The 19981-nt window shown below is 35.6% G+C and overlaps 2 protein-coding genes across 2 annotated transcripts; both read left to right on the top strand.

Annotated features, from left to right (window-relative positions):
* Positions 1 to 2550: 2550 nt before the first annotated feature.
* srp72 (signal recognition particle 72) lies at positions 2551 to 13635 on the top strand. Its single transcript, XM_058797574.1, has 18 exons — positions 2551 to 2699; positions 3158 to 3278; positions 6122 to 6245; positions 6349 to 6492; positions 6584 to 6695; positions 7537 to 7568; positions 7745 to 7869; positions 9015 to 9072; positions 9205 to 9336; positions 9434 to 9562; positions 9635 to 9707; positions 9801 to 9865; positions 10522 to 10617; positions 10700 to 10881; positions 11064 to 11201; positions 11437 to 11474; positions 11551 to 11710; positions 12857 to 13635. Exons 1-18 carry the CDS (start codon positions 2600 to 2602, stop codon positions 13026 to 13028), a joined length of 2001 nt encoding a protein of 666 aa, XP_058653557.1. The 5' UTR covers positions 2551 to 2599; the 3' UTR covers positions 13029 to 13635.
* A 238-nt stretch (positions 13636 to 13873) lies between these two features.
* Positions 13874 to 19710, top strand: arl9 (ADP-ribosylation factor-like 9). The gene is made up of 4 exons (XM_058797583.1): positions 13874 to 14688; positions 15678 to 15846; positions 18607 to 18782; positions 19261 to 19710. Exons 1-4 carry the CDS (start codon positions 14494 to 14496, stop codon positions 19435 to 19437), a joined length of 717 nt encoding a protein of 238 aa, XP_058653566.1. The 5' UTR covers positions 13874 to 14493; the 3' UTR covers positions 19438 to 19710.
* The last annotated feature ends 271 nt before the right edge of the window (positions 19711 to 19981 follow it).

The raw sequence follows: 19981 nt of genomic DNA, 5'->3' as shown, positions 1-19981 counted from the left end.
GTTGGATGGGTTGCAGATATTATCTTTAATCTAAATTTATATACATTATGTAGGAGTACTTATTCCACTTAGTCAGCAGTCATTGACGAGCTATATGATGACATGTTTCAGACATTTCAGCTTTAATGGCCAACAGCACAGCCAGCGGAAGTCAAACCAACAAGAAGTTTTCTTGAAATCTAAGCCAATTGTTATAAACAGCGTTGCGCTTTGAAGTTGAAACATTTCCTTTGGCGTTTTCTTTTTTAACATATCGATATGTGCACAGTCAAGATATTGGAAAAGTGCCCAGAATGATGATTAACTGTTTTGACTGAAACATCTGAACATCTGCGTAATAAGCAGAACTACCAGCAATGAAATACTGAAAGATAACACTTGATATATTTCATGATGATCTGTTCTAGACATAGATTTATGGATTTAATATGGGTTGAGTGTATGTTAGATTATACTCTAGAGAGCTGTATAATGTAAGGTATTGGACATTTATTTAAAATGCATACAAGCACAGTATTAATAAAATTAAGAATTTATTTCAATTAATAAACCTAAGTATTTGACATATATGGCACACTGTGTGTTTTACTGGTATATGGTTAAAGTGTACCCTCATTATCCAAATCACTTCCAGAAGAGTTCAGATGCAAAATCCTCTAAATGCCGTTTGAAATTTTCTTCTAAAATTAGCATTTTTATCAGGCTCCTATATTTATGTTCAGTTATTTCACTTTAATTGCATAGAAAAGCACCTATACATTGCCATTAGAGTAAAATGACTTATCCTATACAAAGGAGCCTTATAAAAATGCAAATTTTAGATGAAAATTTCAGACGGCACTTAGAAGCTTTTGCATCTGAACTCTTCAAATATTGCCCCTAAATAAAACAGCTCATTTCAGACTCTAATCGTAATGATTAAAGTCAAAGGTCCATTTAAAGAAAAATCTGTTCAGTCGGTGGCCATATTTTCATATTTTTAATAGGGAAATCTTAAAACCTGCTTGCCATAGTCATGTTTAAGTATTATATCTCAAATCAGCAACCTAATCTGACATCAATTGCCCCATATTGTTCCTTTTTCTCAAGTAGCCTTAAAAATTTTAGGCTATATTTCGGGTTTATATTTTCATGGCAACCAGAGCTTCTAACAAGTGCTGCAGTGACGCCATGACTTTACCAATTGGCGATTGGCTCTTTAATTTAGAAGGCTGGACTTATTCCTCCATATTGCGCGTGTTACTTTCTGACATTTTAGTAACATGAATGCATAGCCTTGCTTTATCTGAAGTCTTTGATTAAGTCTAGCTAAAGTGACAGTTGTGCTCTTATGACAAGCATCGAAGTCAAAATGTGAACTGCTTTTTATTGCCCTCTTGTGGTGCACATTGGTAAAACAACAATTACTATCTATGAGCATTTAGGGAGAACTGTTTTAAATGATACAGAGAGAATATAATGGATTTTATGCAATTAAAGCAATAAATAAGTAAGTTCATGGAGCACCAAAAGAAATCAATCGATTATCGTCAATAAAACAATTGTTAATGTATGAAGAACTGGAATGTCAGGTGGCAAAAGATGGCTTTCTAGAAAAGGCACAATGGAAAACCAATGTAGAGCTGTAGAAATGTAGAATGAACTGATATCTGTAAGAAAAGAGGTCTGAAATGTTTGATGGTCAGATGATGACCTACATAACCTGACCACAAAAATACCGCGTTAGAATCTGACAAGTCAGTTTCTCATTTCAGGTCGCTGATCTTTTGCAGATGTGATGAAAGAGCACTAGAAATATTTCTCTGTGTTTTAACCATTTTAACCATCTTATGGTTTATTCATAGAGAAAGATAGGCTAATTTGGTTTCATTTTAGCATCCTCTCAGTGACATGCCCGTGACCTGTAATATAGGCCCGGGTCCCAGTTGACTCGTCATACGCCTCTGCTTTAGTGAAAATATAGAAGTCTTTCTTCCTGGACCAGCATGAGTTCCTACTTTCTACTGTGCAAACAATATGAGGATGCTATGATTCACATCCCATGAAGAAACTTAAATGCGTCTCCACTGTGGTCAAATTATAACTGCATCCGTCAAGGCTTTATTTTTATATGCCCAAAGCCAAACGACCTGATAAGGTTCCGTTCACAGAGACGAGAACAGAAGTTGTTTATAATAATATATTTTTTCTGTGTTTATCAGGATGCACGTAAAAAATAAACACTCAGGTTGAAAAGGGAACAATACGATATTTTAAAGCATTGAAAAAAAATACTACCTCTATAAGTTTTTTATTTCATTTTTTTTATTTTTTATTTAAGCAATATGAATTAAATCACTTTGGTAATTAAACATATGCAAGGGTTAATTATGATGTGAAGAAAAAAAAAATTATAAAAATCTAAAACAAAAAGAAAAAAGTCTGAAAAAATACTATTAAAGTTTAATGTTTTACGGGACATTTCTTTTAAGTTTAGCTTTTATTCTGTCTTGTATGTTTACGGTGTTTACGCTTTAAATCTCGGACTTTTATTGTGTTTTTGGCTTGCTGTGGGACTTTTATTCTGCCCCGGTCGCTGGTTCCGCTCATATGGCTGAAGATGGCGAGCGGATCGGGGCCCGTTTCTGCTCTCTGGACCGAAATCAACCGCTGCGGACAGAACGGCGATTTCACTAGAGCCCTGAAAGCTGTCAACAAAAGTAAAATAAAAACATATTAATCATATATTTGTCCAGATTTCTCTCACTTTAGATAAAAACACTGTTTAGCTCCATGTCTGCCGTAGCATGTGTCTAACCTGCAGTGCAGTAGATTCGCTAATATCTGTTTTCTACACAAATTTCATAATTTATTAAGACAAATGGGATGTTTCCTTCAATAATACAACTCTTGAGAAGCTCTTAAAGAGTGTGTTGGCAGTCTTCAAGACTTTCTGGAGGTTTGAGTTAGTGATTACGTGTCATAAGGGGTTGGATTAAATGTAAACATGCTTTCAAATGTCTTAATTTTATATTTAACTATAAAGATGTACTAGTTTTTAAATGTTTACCTTTTTTTTTTTCTTTTTTTTTTTTGCAGTGTAAAGTCAATATTTGAGATTTCACAATGATATGTCTTGTTGATCTTATATTTATCATTTCTTTCTCACTGTTTGCAGTTCTTCATGAAAATAAGGACGATGTGACAGCCCTGCGTTGTAAAATCGTCTGTCTGATCCAGAATGGAGGTTTTAAAGAAGCCCTGAATGTCATGAACACTCACGCTAAATCACTGACCAGGTGAGGTGGTCACCCAGACTGCAGGGACCCTTTTGAAAAACAAGTCACTAGAAATAGCGTTATTTTTCAGTTTTGTGTGCAAAAATCTTAATCACATCACATACAAATCAGGACTGGTTGTATACGTTTCTAAGGCCTCTAAATGATCATCATGGTCTTTGCTGAAAATTTAAGCTGCCTTCTGTTATCAAATCCTTTTTTTTTAGCAAGTAAAAGGCCTTTTAGTATAATTGTACAACTGTTTTAGAAAAATCAGTGAGTCTCACGTCTCAGGAACGTTTATTTTAGTGCTGTCAAACGATTAATTGCGATTAATCGCATCCAAAATAAATAGGTTTTTTTTGTTTGTTACATAATATATGTTTGTGTACTGTGTATATTTATTATGTATATATAAAAGCACACACATACAGTATATATTTTGAAAAGATTTACATGTATTTACATGTGTATATTTATATTCATATAATTTATATTATACATAAATATATTTAATATATAAACGTAACATATTTTTCTTAAAATATATACATGCCTGTGTTTGCAGGGCTTGAAGTAAATCAGTCATTCACTTGTCCGAGTAAAAAAAGTTACTTGTCCGGGGCAAATAAAGCCTTTTATTTTTTGTTGTTGTTTGTTTGACACAAATGTAATCCATTCTGAAGCAATAGTCTCATCACTGCTCTATGATGTCTCACTTTAATCTACATATTTGTGATATTTGCCTTAAATTGATTTCTAGGACACTTTTTAACTTTATGAAGGGCTATATTTCTAACCTTACTAAATGTACATGTCATAATTGATGTCAAATTCAAGACTGTATGGTTGTTACCATTCAAATGAAATCAGTATCAACAAACTCCATCTTTCCACTGCAGAGGAAGCTGCATCAAAAGTGCCATTTATATGTATTTACTCAAAATGAAGATAAGAGGTTCCATAAATTCATTTACACAGTAAAATTGCAAATGCATAAATAATATTATAAGATTAATGTTTTACTTTTTTTAACATAAATCTGAAATGTTGGAAAAATGCAATGATACTGGCGGCCAGTTACTGTCTTAATGAGTGAGTCACTGATTCAACCAGTTTGTTCAAACGGCTAATTCATTCAATAATTAAAGCAAGTGACTGTCTTTATGAATGGCTCACTGAATCATTGGCTCGCCCGATTTGTTCAAAAATGCTGAATCATTCAGTAACGAAACACTGCTGTGTGTTGCTCGGAGATGAGCGACTGTTCTGCTGTGGCTTTGCTTAGAACTATTTTCGTTAGACAAAACCGGTCAATAATGTGTCTAAAATGTAAGGCAGTTAATAATTAACTACTTGTTTATTGAACTTCCGTTGTATAAAATCAATGTCACATTTGCAATCGTGCTGGTGATTGGTCATGTGATGATGCTTACCTATATCATATGTTATATAGAATATGTATCTTTTCTTTTTTTTACTGCAGTATGCAAGTATTTGTGTGCTGTTGCGCCTAGTAAAAAAAAAAGTAAATAAAATAAAGTATTCAAATCAGAATCATTCTCACCAAAATTTCGGTGCTGCCCTAGTCATTGTTTGCTTTTGATGTTTTAATCAGGTTACTTGTCCGGTCGGGCAGGTAAAATTCTCTTTCACTTGCCCCTTCAAAAAATCCACTTGTCCCGGACAAGCGTTAATGTCGAGCCCTGGTTTGTATTTATATATACATAATAAATATACACAGTAAACACACACACATTATGTGAACAAAAGCTTTTATTTTGGATGCGATTAATCGTTTGACAGCACTAGTTTATTTGTTCATATCTCAATCATCATTTTATTGCATTGCACTGTGTTTTGATTATCAAGCTAAGCATTTAAATATAATCTTGCATATTATTGGAGATATAGAGTGATGACTGATGTTTATATAGTTTTATGCAAGTATTTGGTGTACTGTTATAAAGATCTCATTTATTTACATTACAATCAGAATTTCATCTTATGTTTTGCCCATAGAAATTTCAGAATCTGTGTTTGGGCCTTTGAATGAAATCCTTGAGTATGAGCTACATATTCTCATCATATCATACTATATGAGCATTAAAAGTCTGTATCATATGATACTCAACAAAAACACTTTTTTTGGACAAAGATTTAAGCCTGGAATACACTACACGACTTTTAAAATCTAAACAGATTTTTAAAACACTAGGCATCATACACTTACCGACTTAGTAAATAGTGACAAAGGAAAACTGGGCATCATACACTACACGACCAAGGATCATACACTTTAAAGACTTTAAAGTTGTTCCGATCACAACAAACTCATGCAGAAACGTGCGCCTTGTTGCTAGGAGACGCATGACAAATGAAAACATAGGTGTTCTAAAATCGGCTGAAAATATCAAACATGTTTGATATCCTCCGACTGGATAGAATCAGAGTCTGAGTCTGTGACCTTGATACACTACGCGATTTTCTGTGGAATCTGTCAGCTGTGATCTGCAGACTGGCTCCGACTTTCCTCAACTAGCGTCAACTTGTTCAGACTGTAAAATCAGGGGAAAATTGGGGCAAAAATCGCGTAGTGTATTTCAGGCTTTAGTTTAATGTTTTGTCGTAAGGTTCAAAAAATGTTACATTAAAAACAAACAAATTTATTATTGCACATAATTTTTTTCTGTATTCTAATAAACACAAAAGATGTTGTTTGGCTGGTTCGTATATGTGTTGAAACTGGATTTGTTCCGTATACAGTACAGTGTGCATAAGAGTTGCTGGATTTGATGGAGGTTTCAGTCCATGAGGTTTTCAGTTTAATAAAAGTTTTTGTTTGTTGTATTTTGTGTCTCTAGTGACATGATCGCGTTCGAGAAGGCCTACTGCGAATACCGTCTGAACAGGGTGGAGCATGCTTTGAAAACTATCCAGGGAATCCCAGAGCAAACAGACAAACTCAAGGAGCTCTACGGCCAAGTGGTGAGAGTTGTGTAGTTTGTGCCAGCGTTTGCTGTCAGATTCAACATTTCAGCAGTTTGCTGTTTAAGTCCGAATGCACGAGTTGATGCAGTTGTGTGTGTAGTTGTACAGACTGGAGCGGTATGACGAGTGTCTGGCCGTTTATAAAGACCTGATCAGAAACTCTCAAGACGATTATGAAGAGGAGAGGAAGACGAATATGTCGGCTGTATTAGCGGCACAGAGCACCTGGGAGAACACGTCGGCGGTGAGAAAAAAACAGGCTCATCTGCGGAAATGTGTTGATTTGCTTTAAGTGGTCACATCTTACCTTTCTTTCATGTTTTGTTTGTATTCAGGAGGATCTGGGTTTACCGGAGAGCTCATATGAGCTGTGCTACAACGCTGCCTGCAGCCTGATTGGTCAAGGGCAGCTCAGCCAAGCCATGCAGAAACTGCAGATGGCTGAAGGTCAGAGGTCATGCCTTTATTGTAGAGTTATAGCAGAGATTGCAAACTACGGGTTTGTATCATTGGAGAAAGCTAATAGTCAACACAGATCATGTGCATCTGTAGTCATATAAAGACTTACAAACTCCAAATATATAAGTTTGGGTTTTTTCTTTGGGAAGAAAACGTGCAGGACTCGAAAAGAGTATATTAGGATGATATGAAGTGTGATGTGACACTGAAGACTGGAGTAATGGTGCTTTAAAATTCAGCTTTGCATCACAGAAATAAATTAAAATTAAAATATATTCAAATAGAAAACAGGTGTTTCAAATAGTAATAATATTTCACAATAATTTTGCTTAAATATGCAATGGCAAAATGCTGTCTTGTTGGAGACCATCTCTCTACAGCGTCCAAAGTTTATGGGGGGGTCTTCTTATGAAGTATGTTTATTATTAACTGTTTCTCACATCCCGTGGGAGTGTGCTGAACTGCTGGGAAGTCATGTTGTGCAATCCAAACCAGGCGGATTATTTACTGTAAGAAAAACCTCAAATAGTGAATTACAGCTTTTGGTTTGGCTCATAAAATCTGTAGGTGGTAAAGTGCTTCCTTGTTCTGTTTCTGTTAATGAATGAAATAGTTAGCATTAAATTTCTCATGCAAGTGGTAATACTGTGGTTCTGTCACACTAGTCACATGTCACTGTGCCAGATTTGATAAAATTAGCTCTGCGAGCCGCCTACACGTTTTCACTTTGAGTCTCTGCAGCTCTGAAGGATAACGTGAGTTGGGTAAGAAAAACATGAATGAGTCAATCAGTTTTTGTTTTATTTGTTTGTTCTCTTTGCTTTTCCAGAGTTGTGCAGGAAGTCTTTGGCTGAGGATTCTGTGAGTAATTCATCTATATTTGCGATCTGATGTGCTTGCAACACTAACGTACTTTCATTATTGGGTTTTGCGAATGTAAGCATTACATGCACAACCCTAATAGGGATTTCAAGGAAGACCTCAAATTGCGTGTTAGTATTTGATTAATTTGTTGCCATTCATTGTGAATTATTTAGGATGTGACGGAGGAGGATGTTGACGCTGAACTGGCCATCATTCACTCTCAGATGGCTTATGTGATGCAGCTACAGGGCAGAACCGAAGACGCCCTTCAACTCTACAATCAAGTCATTAAACTCAAGTGTGTGTTACAGACTGCACCTTTAAAACTCAACAGGTGTCCGAATGAAAATGCTCTCACTCTTAGGCCATCCAAGATGTAGATGAGTTTGATTTTTAATTGGAGCAGATTTGGAGAAATTTAGCATTTCATCACTTGCTCACCGAGGGATCCTCTGCAGTGAATGGGTGCCGTCAGAATGAGAGTCCAAACATCTGATAAAAACATCACAATAATCCACACGACTCCAGACTCCAATCAATTAACATCATCTGAAGAGAAAAGCTGCATGTTTGTAAGAAACAAATCCATCATTAAGACCTTTTTAACTTTAGACCGTTATCCATATTATTACTTTTTCCAGGGACAAATCTAGGAGTGAAATATGTACAGACCAAGCACCGTTTGCAAGCCAAAATAGTCCAAGACTGTTCTAAACGGATATGTGTGTAGATTTTGATGTGAGAGGATAACAGGGGATGCACTTTTTTCCACTAGAGTGAGCTTCTTTTTTTTTTTTTTGCCATTCTTTGGACATTTAGCCGGGGAAGAAAAAACTGTTTAAAGTTTAATGCTTCTTAATGATGGATTTGTTTCTTACAAACAAGCAGCTTTTCTCTTCACAAGACATGTGATTAACTGATGGTCTGGAGTCATGTGGATTGTTGTGACGTTTTCATCAGCTGTTCGGACTCTCATTCTGACGGCACCCATTCACTGCAGAGGATCCAGTGGTGAACAACTGATGAAATTTTTCAAAATCTGTTACTATGAAGAAACAAACTCATCTATATCTCGGATACCCTGAGGGGTGAGTACATATTCAGTAAATTGTAATTTTTGAGTGAACTATTTATTTAATATTATGGCAAATAAATGTGTGCTCTGGTGATAAGATGGGGAAAAAATCCCAAAGAGCTTAAAAAGTGCAGAAAATAATGATTTTTTTTTAAATCTATTTAGTCTGGCTTTTATATAGTATCTTGTAATTCCAGTTTTTATTTGCATCATTATCATTTTATTCTATTCTAATCATTTATTTATTTCTGCTGCTTTGAATTGCATTGGATTTAAGAATTTCTATAGAAATAAATTTTTGATTGTGTATATTAAGGTTGCCACATTAGACTCTCACAGTGGGTTTTTGTGTTTGTCTTTGCGTCCAGGCCGTCTGATGTGGGTCTGCTGGCTGTGACTGCCAATAACATCATCACCATTAACAAGGTAAATAATATAAAACAAAAACTTTCTCTCGTATTCTTCTTCCATGTGCCTGAAGGGCAGATCATGTCAGCTGAATGATAAATTAGACCCTCAGCTTGTTTGTAACCGCTGTTTTTATCGGTGTTCTTCCAGGACCAAAACGTGTTTGACTCCAAGAAGAAGGTGAAACTGACCAGTGCTGAAGGGGTTGAGCAGAAACTGGCCAAAAAACAGCTGCAGGCTATTGAGATCAACAAAGCCCTGTTGGCTATGTACACTAACCAGGTGATCATCCAGTTTGTTTTGTACAATATTCTTTCTTCATGATTTTTCCTGATGCATCAAATGCATGACCTCTGACTTCTCTGTTGCTGCCTCTTAGGCCGATCAGTGCAACAAGATGTTGGCAAGCCTGCAGACCCAGAATCCAGGGCACCCCAGACCGGTTCTGATCAAGGTGGCCCAGCTCTGCCGAGAAAAACAGCACACCAAAGCCATAGAGCTCTTACAGGTACTTTGTCCTCCTGGCTCTTTTGTTTCTGCTATCTGTGGCGTTCTGTAATCGTTTCCGTCTCTCTTGCAGCGCTTTTCAGATCAGCACCCCGAAAGCGCTTCTGGAATCAAACTCACCATGGCACAGCTGTACCTGACGCAAGGTACGGAAACAAACCAAACACGCTCTTAATACAGAGAGCAGACTGAACGTGCAAGGATATTTGAAATCTATTTTATGTGTACATCTCCAACAGGTCATGTGACCAAAGCCTGTGACATCCTGAAGTCAATAGAGGAGATCAAGTATAAACCAGGAATGGTGAGATTTAATTTGCTTTTGATTTATTTTTGAAGGGACTTACGAGGGCTGTTAATGAGTTAAGATATATGTGATGAATCTAAATTGATTTGTAGTTGAATTTGTTAAAGGTGATACATTATATTCGCTGAAACGGTATATTTTTCAATTTCATACGTTTATATTCTAAGTACAGCAAATATAATTTGTAAGAAGAATAAATTATATTTGCTGGAAATATTTGTATGTACTTTTAGCAAATTATAAATTCAGAAAGCATAATTACAATTATTATTACAAAGTTATAAATATTTGTGTGCACTAAATTGTATAAAAATTGTATATATGACTATAAATTTTAGCAAATTATAAATTCATAAAATTAATTATACAAAATGATTTTATTTATCGAAATCCTGTATATATATATATATATAATTATTATTTAAAAATATAGTTACATATAATTGATAACTTTCAGCAGTCAAGATCTGAGTGTTGAAGGACTTTTTGTTTCTTAAGAGGAACCAAATGTTAAAACAAATACTGTACTATGTGTGTGTGTTTATTTAAAAAAAAAAAAAAAGGTTAAAAGTGTTATTGATGTTTTAGCAGTCTTTGGCTATATATTTTTAAATCTTATTCTGTTTGTTTTTCTGATATGTGTTTTTGAATAGATTTCTGCTCTGGTCACGATGTACACGCATGAAGAGGACATTGACAGCGCGATTGACGTCTTCACTCAAGCGATCCAGTACTATCAGTCAGAGCAGGTAAACGAGAGCGATGAAGCTTCAGAGACACTTTATTAGCTCAGAACTGCATAATTGTATTTTTATCTCTACCTGCTCTCAGCCGGGGTCTGCGATCCACCTCTCTCTGGTGCGGGAGGCTGCCAACTACAAGCTGAAATACGGCCGTAAGAAAGAGGCCACCAGTGATCTGGAGCAGCTGTGGAAACAAAACACGAATGACATCCACACGCTGGCCCAGCTCATCTCTGCGTACTCGCTCGTGGATCAAGACAAGGCCAAAGCGTATCCTCAAAGATGGCGGTTTTGTACAGTAATATCGCTCAAATCTCAGCAGGAAGGTTTCATTTTACTTCACTCCAGGTTGCTGACTGACTGTAAATGCACTTTGCTTTGGAAAAGGACTCAAATGCTGTATGTTCTTGCACTATTTTCTTGTGTTTTCCTGAGCGCTTGGTTATATTCAGTCTGAGTAAGCATCTGCCTTCCCCGGACACCATGTCCTTCAATGTGGACGTTGATGAACTGGAGAACTCGCACGGAGCCACGTATATCAGGAAGAAAGCTGCCAAAGTCGTAGGCGAAAGCCAGCCTAAAGAACAGGGGTAACACACCTTCCTTTTTAAACTAATTTACATTTTGGATAGTTAATGTAAAGTTAAATTAATTTAATTATTACATTTATTTATTAAAATATTCAATTAAAATCTCAAGGGGGCTTTATGTGATTATTTTGTCTAAGGGCTTTGGCTGACAAAAACGTTTGGTCTACATTTCTAGCCTGTATTTACAGTTCTTTTGCTCTCTTGTTCATTTAACACGTTGTTCTTTTTATTTCAGTCCAGAGGATGTTAAAAAGAAGAAAAAGAAGAAGAAAGGTATGTCTGCTACTGGTCTCTGAGCATTTTATCAGCACTAGCAAGAATACAAAGTTGTTCATATTTTTGTGCTCAGGTAAACTGCCCAAGAACTGTGACCCCAAATCGACCCCCGACCCGGAGCGCTGGCTGCCAATGCGAGAGCGGTCGTACTACCGCGGCAAGAAGAAGGGCAAGAAGAAGGAGCAGATCGGCCGCGGCACACAGGGAGCAACATCTGGAGCGACTGCCGAGCTGTAAGTCTACCATACTCCTTTTTCTGCAGCATATACTACAGAACGCCAGTGTTGTTTTAGTATCATCAAGATCATCTTATTGTTTTTATTAATATTTTAAATCAAAATCAGATTTTATTTTTATTTCAATTTCAGTTGAAGCTTTAGTCATTATTTTTTTCATTTTTAGTCGAATTCTTTTTTTTTTTTTAAGACATCTGTAAAGTTATCATCAATTTTTATTTGTTTTATTTTAGTACATTAGTACATCAACTAAATTAAAATGAGATGTTGACTTGGCCACTAGGTGACATAAAAAGTTAAATTTTTGTTTCTGTCCATGTTACAGGGTCATTTTACATTTAAGTACTGAGTTATATTAATTATCATGTACTTACTCTAGGATTTGGTTTAGGGTAAGTTGCATGTAATTATGCATAATTTACTGTTAGTATAGTAAGAATTTAAGACAATAATATTATACCTTGCACAGAAAATAAAATTTATTTTACAGAAAAATTGTAATTCTCAACAGTAATACATTTGTTTATTTTTGTTAACGCAGCAATAATAATATTGTGGAGTTTTTTTTTTTTTTTTTTGTAATTATACATTGAAATACCGAATAACATTAACAACTTACTTACTGTAGTGTTTGGTTTAGACTACGTTGTGTGTAATTATGCATAACTTACTGTTATTAGTAAAGAGACATTGAAGAAGAACATTGTAAAATAATGTTACTCTTTCTCTCAGTTAACAAAAATGATGAACTGTAACCCTGCTGCATGCATGCAGCACCAATGCAATACACTCATTTTTAATGAGTCCATCTGAACACGTCAGTGCAGTAAATTTGGTGATGTTTGTGACCATAATAATCACAAATAACAATCAGGGTTTTCCAAACACATTGTGCATTAGATTAACTTTATTTAAAGATTTGCACAATTTCCAACATGACTGGATAGAAGTTTACAGCGTTTCACTAGTATTTTTGCACACAAAAAGGATTTGAACATTTTAAATTGAAGAATTTAAGACAGAAATATTAGTATTTTAACCTGCAGTGTAAAGCGATTTAGGTCTATAATTAAGAAATTATTATTTTTTTTAACAAATGAACCAGAAGCAACATCACACATACTTTTTGTGTCTGTTTTTCAGTGATGCCAGTAAAAGCGCCAGCAGTCCGCCCACCTCCCCTCGACCTGGCTCAGGAACAGGCACCGCCACGAGCAACGCGGTTCCCCCGCGACAACAGAAACCCGCTGCGGCCGGAGCCGCTCGCAAGAAGGTTCCGCAGAAGAAGAAGAAAGGAGGGAAGGGAGGATGGTAGATAGAGAGAGACGAAACGATTTCATCTAACACTTGGTTTTGAAACGCTGAGAAAAAGTTGTAATAATGAAGACGTCACCTGCTCCAGTGGCCTGGAGGATGAATTGCAAAAGTTTTTGTCATTAAATTCTGAAGGATGAGGAAAAGGTGATTTTTAAACGTCAAAGTGTGAGCGACACTGCCGTATGGATAAATTGGGAATCTGTTGTCAATGCATTTTTATTTTTATTTTTTTTTTAACCATCCAATCCACTGTGTACATGCATTACTATCAATGTTAAAGAGTCTGGGACATTTCTTTGTTTTTAATTTTATTTTTACTTTATTTTTTTTTGCCCCTGCTTGGTACATGAACGCTTAATAAAGCAAATTTGTGTCACAAATAGAGGCTGTTTATGCAAAGCTGAGCTATTTATTTTTTAAATCCAGTGCTCAACCCTGATTATAATTTTGAACCAACTCTCCTCAGAAACAGATCTCCAGTGTTATGTCTTAATAAAGAGATTTCTGGAAAAAGCAATGAACTCTGAATGTCTTGCTCTTTCACATGCAAACTCCTAAAGATCTGTTGCCATAATTGTGCAGTAAATATAACCGTTTAACCATTAAAACCATTGTTCTTTTTATGCACTGGTCAATTTTGAGATTTTGAATTATGTCCTCTTTCAGACTCGTGGAAAGAAAACATCCCAAATACTCAAAATAATGTTTATTTTATTGCTCTAATATCTATTTGTGTCTGTAGATTTCAATTCATCTTTGAGTTATTTTTTTATTCACTGAGCCAAAAGTATTTACTTTAGTAGCATTCACATAACCCAAACTTTACAATTTTATTCTAGAGGAGTTTACTTCAAAGTTAGGTATTCTTTTAATAGGTTGACATACATCAATGTTTAAATTACTTTTTGCACCGTGTGATCTGTCTCTACGGAGTAATTTTATTTGTAGATATGTTTCTCCGGCAGGCGGCGCTGTGTGTTTGCGCGCCCTCTGCTGGAGCTGTCGCGCATTGCTTTAATCAAACATGTCACCGGCGAGTGTGCGCCTTTAAATGAAAAAGACTGGCGCTCGGCAGCAGGTTAGTTTATCTCAGGAGATTATTTGAGCTTCGACTCCCGCTGGTTTAACTGAAGATCAAAATCTCTCGCGATGTGTTGTGATTAACTCACATCTCACGAGACCGCCGCTTTTGTTGTTGATCTCCAGGAAACGCAAAAGCTCGGGTGACACCTTTTCCGTTTTGGTGAGAAGACGAGAAAATACATTTAGCGCTTTATAATTCTGCAAGAGTAATTCTGTTTTTCGCTCGCGTTATTTCCACTCACCGGAAATACCGACCTCTAGAGTTTCTAATCCACTTGTGGCTCCGCACCGAGGCCCGTGTGTGGCGCATCATGTCCGGGTGCATGTAAAAAAAAAAGTATCGCATTTGTTTACGTTTTGATTTGATTTGGAGGGTGAACATGCCCGGTGCGCGCGAGATCGGGTTGGTGGGCACCGCGCTCGCGCTGACGGGAGGAGTCGCGTGCGCTGTGTGCTATCTGATGAGTAAAACACAAAAACCCAAGAAAACAGTCAATGAGGACGGGAGCAGGAGAGAGCACGTGCATAAAGCCACCAAGACCGAAACTGCGCTAAAAACGCCCATAATATCAGAGGTTTGTGGGTTTTGATCCAGTTTTACCCTCTTGGACATTTTTTTTTTTTAATCCCAGTGTTTTAGTTGCACTCGAGGCCTCAAAGCAAAAAGTTCTGCCGAAATTAAAATAATTTCATTTTACAGTGACGTGGTTTGAAATGTTATTAATAAATATTATTATAATATTTAATGCTTAACAGGTGTTTAATAGATCATGCATGTCTATATCCTCATGAATGGTAATATTCAGCAATTCTAAATTTTTGATATTCGTTAATAAACATGATCAGAATATGAAATGCTTAAAAAGATACTTTAAGTACATGCAAATAGTCCCATATAATATTATGCAAACTTGATTCAAGTCAAAATGAAATGTTAATGTTTTTAACATTATAATTTATAATGCTGGATGCAAAAAGTTTTTAAAAAGGAACTTTAATTCATGTTTTCTTTAATAAATAAATAAATAAAATCAATAGTAAACATAATGCTTGAATAGGATACATGGAAATAGACACACCTGATATTATTATAATATTAAATTTGATTAATATAGTTTTTACATTTATTAACATAATTTATAATGCTTAACACATGCTTAAAATAAATGCAAAGTAATAGAAATATCATGCAATACTGATTCATGTTTGTTTAATAAATGTACAATAATGATATATCTTTCAAGCTATAAATAATGTTAAGTGAAAGTTAATATATTACAAAATGAAGATTTTTATTTATTTATTTTTTTCAAATAATTTTAAAGTGTCACCTGGGAGTTTATTTAAAAAAATTCATTCAAAATAAATTAGCATGCAGCGTTTGCATTTTCGAGCATGGTGCATTGATCAAATGAACTACTTTTGGTTTATTGTGAGGAATCGACCTCCTGTAGTTTAATCCGTCTCTTCCTGCGTGTCAGTGTGACACGTGAGGCAGCTTTACTCTCCCATCAAGCTGTGATTTCTGTAAAGTAATGCCATGTTTGTTCTCTGTGTTGTGCAGCCCAGGACAGCAGGTACTCAGGTGCTGGTTTTGGGTCTGGATGGGGCAGGAAAGACTAGCTTACTGCACTGTTTTGCCACGGGCAGCCTGGAACAAGACGTGTCCCCCACTCAGGGCTTCAACGCAGTCTCCATCAACAAGGAAGAGCTTCAGATTGAGTTCTTAGAGAGTAAATACAGCTCATTTACACACACATACTGTGATTACTGTAGATCAAACAGCAGCATGGTGCTTGCAACACCAAAGTCATACAGTAGGTTTGAATCCAAAGGGAATACATGCACTGATTAAATAAATGCATGCAAGTCGCTTTGGAAAAAATGTTAGTACCACCAAAAAATTATCATTGTTGTTTTAGTATCATTGATATGCTATTATAGTTTTTGTAAACATTTAAAAAGAGATTTTATTTTTATATCTTGTTTAATTTTAAAGTTGTTGTAATTTTGCTGTATTTGTCATGTTTATTGTGTTATTTAAAAAAAAAATGTCTGTGTAGTCTTTATTAAGGTTTAGATTTTAGTTTAATTTAGATTTAGTTATATTAGTACTTAATGGAAGCTTGTTTCCAAAAAAATAAATAAATTAAAAAAAAGATTTTATCTTTTTATCACAATTCAGACTATTTTTTTCAGAATTGTAAGATATAAACTTGCAATTGCAATAAAAAAAAAGTCAGAATTTTTTATTCTGTGAAGAAAAAAAACAAAAAGAATTGCGAGATGTAAACTCAAAATTCTGAGGAAAAAAAGTCAGAATTGTGAGATGTAAACTCTGAGTTACAGGAAAGTGAGAATTCTGAATAAAAGTGAAATTGCAAAATCAGGGTTTCCGCGGGGTCTTAAATTGTATAAGAAAGTCTTAATTATGATTTCAAGAGGTCTTAAATTTGGGGACGGAAAGACCAGAATTGCGATTAAACTTCAGAAGGCTATGATTTCATTAAATAAACATCAGTGCTGTAAATTCAAAGTCCGGTGCTGCGCTGCTTTCCGTTATATTTCTGCCAAACGAGACACCTGCTGTCAGAGAATGAATCAGTTAACATTGGTTAAACTAGTGCGCGTACGAGTGCCTTATTTCACTGCACGATTCAGTCTATTAAAATGCATTTAGAATGATCACATAATTTAAGATATTAGGGCTGAAAATGTATAGCCAATATTTATATCATTTCATATAGTTAATATCACACGAAGAGTGCCATTTTTTTTTTTCTCCAAAAGTCAGCATGATTACAAATGTGATATTGATTTTATGCAACAGTTCAATAAACAAGAAGTTAATATTAAGAGACTTACGTTTTAGACACCATATTTCCTGCTTTTGCTCTATTTCTCCAAACAAAAATCATTCCAAACAAAGCCACAGCACTGTTTTGAGTCTCTGAGCAACATGATGGTGTTTCGTTCCTGAATGAATCAACTGTTTAAATGATTTGGTTCAGTCGCAATCAGTAACTTGTTAACAGTGACTTGCTGCCACCTGCTGGCGGTTTTAATTTCACATTTAAAGTATCTTCATTTTTTAAAAATAATTTCAAACATCAGTTTTCAACGTTTTATGTTTCAAGTATCGAAACATTATTTATGCATTTGTAACTGCAGGTTAGCATTCAGTGTCCCTCTGAGCTGCATTAAACAGCGTGTAAATACATCTAAATGCCATTTCAGATTAATTGCAAAGATAAATTTAGTTGATACTGATTTCATTTGCTTTGTAACAGCCCAAATGCAAGAATTTGACTCAAAAAATTATGCACACTTTTAGAATAAAAACGGCTTAAAGGTAAAAATGCCCATAAAACTTGTTGGAAAAGATTAATTTCTATCACTGCTGTGAACTGACCACACAGAATATGAAGAATATCAAAAAAATTCAGGAGTCAGCTGTTCATGGTAATCTTTAAGATACCAGCACAATAACACGCTCGGCAAAATATTGTCTAATTATCGTTATTGATAAAATCCCAGAAAATATCAAGATATAATTTTTTGTCAATACCGCACACCCCTAATTCATGTTATTTAATAATTTATTGATAATAATTGTTTAAATCAATATAATAATTAATAATTTTGACTCATCAATGTTCTTAAAAATGGTTTAAAGGCTGAAATGTAAAGTTTATAATTTTATAACACTTTTTGTTTTTGTGAAAACTTGCTTTTTACAGTAATTTTACAGTTTAATATGGTACTACAGACATTGCCCTACCCCGCTAATATGGTATTAATTTTATTTGTGCAGGTCTTAAAAGGTCTTACATTTGAGCTTAAAAATCCTGCAGAAACCCTGAAAATATAAATGCGCAATTCTGATCAGAAGAGTCCAAATTATAAGATATAACTTTGAAACTGTGAGAAAAAAAGTCTGAGTTATGAGGTAAAAAGCCACAATTACCTCGAGGGGGGAAACAATTGTGAAATGTAAACTCAAAAATGTAAAGTAAAAAAAGTCTATTGCGAGATATAAGATTAAAATTGTCAGAATTCTGAGTTTATATATCACAATTCTGAGGGGAAAAAAGGAAACCGGCTTCCATGGCACTTCATCTTAAATGAAAATGAGAAATGTTGAGAAACTAGCTCAAATAATTTTTTTTTTGGTCACACTATTTTAAGGTCCAAATCTTGCCATTAACAAACCATTAATTACAACTTCTGCCTCAAGCAGTAATAAACAGCCAATATATTAATAATATATATTAATAATAGGCATGTTAATAAGCAGCGAGTTAATAGTGAGAACTGGTCCCTAAACTAAAGTGTTATCTTTTTTCATTTCACTTTATTTCAATGAAAGCTTGTTTTTGTTTTAAGTAATTGAACTGAAGGTTTTTCATTAACAAAAACAAGCCTGACTTGAAGTGAATAGCGCAACAGTGTAATACTACAATCGTGTCTTTCGTGCTTCCTCTGTCATATAGTTGGAGGTACGGAGAAGCTGCGTGATTACTGGCGGATGTATCTGGGTAAAGCACGTGTGCTGGTGTTCGTGGTGGACTCGTCTGACCCCGTGCGATTCCCTCTGGCTAAACGTCTCCTGCACCAGCTCCTGTCAGCCGACCCCTGCCTGCCTCTAGTGCTGCTCGCCAACAAGCAGGTGAGAGCGCTCTGTAATCCTTTCTCAGCACGATCCGTCTGATAGAGTGCGTGTCAGGACCATCTGGACACTCAGATGTGAGGTTAAGGTGCTGAGGCAGTGCAGCTTTTCCTGTTGAGACACCAAATGTTCTTGCAAACATATCTGGTGTGGCAGACGGGCCTTAAAGTCAACATGAAATCAAATTGGCCCAGGAATAGTTCCTGGTTATATTTACTGGGATCCTCCAGTGGAATACAACATTTTTGCCACCATAAATTGAATTTTGGAATCATTCTAATAGGCTACATAATGCAAAAGTGTGCATTATTAAGGCCTGTTTTTGCTAAGTGAATGACATACTCATTACAATATTGTATCGTAGGCAATGCATATCGCACACCCCTGTTCCTGGTCTTTTTGGACTAATTCATTAGTGCATATTTTTCTGTTATTGGACACATGGTCCTCTTTCTCTCTCTCTCTCTCTTTCACGCAGGACGTCCTTGGGGCCCGTGGGATCACGGATCTTTACGAGGCGCTGGATTTGGGTAATGTTGGCGACGGGCACCGGCTCAGAGTGATTGGTACTCGGGTGAAGAAGGGAAAGTCTGAGGCCAACACCGGTGTGCAAGATGCTCGTGACCTCATCATAGAGATGATGTCAGATGTTTGACCACCAACTGTGTGTCTTAAAATAGTTTCCTTTGGTCACAATTATTTAGGGCTTTATGGTCACCAAAGAGTCTTCAAACCAAATGACAACAACACATCCTGTTTTTCTAGTAGAAGAGCGACACTAAAAACTTCATGATTGCTTAAACTGAGAATAAGAACGGAGCATTTTGAAAAAGATGCCAAAGATAATCATGTTTTTCAGTTTATTGCTGCTGCTGTTGTAATTGTGGATTATGGGATGTTTGAATATGAGTAAACTGATACGGAAGTGTGTGTGTTGTTTTTTCTAGATCAGTGGTTCCCAAACTTTTTCTGCCGGGCCCCCCTTTTGCAGAATAAAAAAAATGAAGGCCCCCCCCACCCCCACACATACACATAAACACACCTCCAGGAGGATTTGTTTGAAACATTGTAATTCATTAATGGTAATTAACACAAATTCAGTGTGTGACAACTTACTGAAAAAAATAAATAAATAAATAAATAAGGAACTAGTCAATAGTAGAAGCATTACAAGTAAAGCATGCAGCTTCAACATTTAT

This window comes from Onychostoma macrolepis, chromosome 14, assembly GCF_012432095.1.
Source record: "Onychostoma macrolepis isolate SWU-2019 chromosome 14, ASM1243209v1, whole genome shotgun sequence".
Taxonomy (NCBI): domain Eukaryota; kingdom Metazoa; phylum Chordata; class Actinopteri; order Cypriniformes; family Cyprinidae; genus Onychostoma; species Onychostoma macrolepis.
Note: the sequence above shows the minus strand (reverse complement) of the source record. Positions and strands in the feature narration are given on the sequence as shown.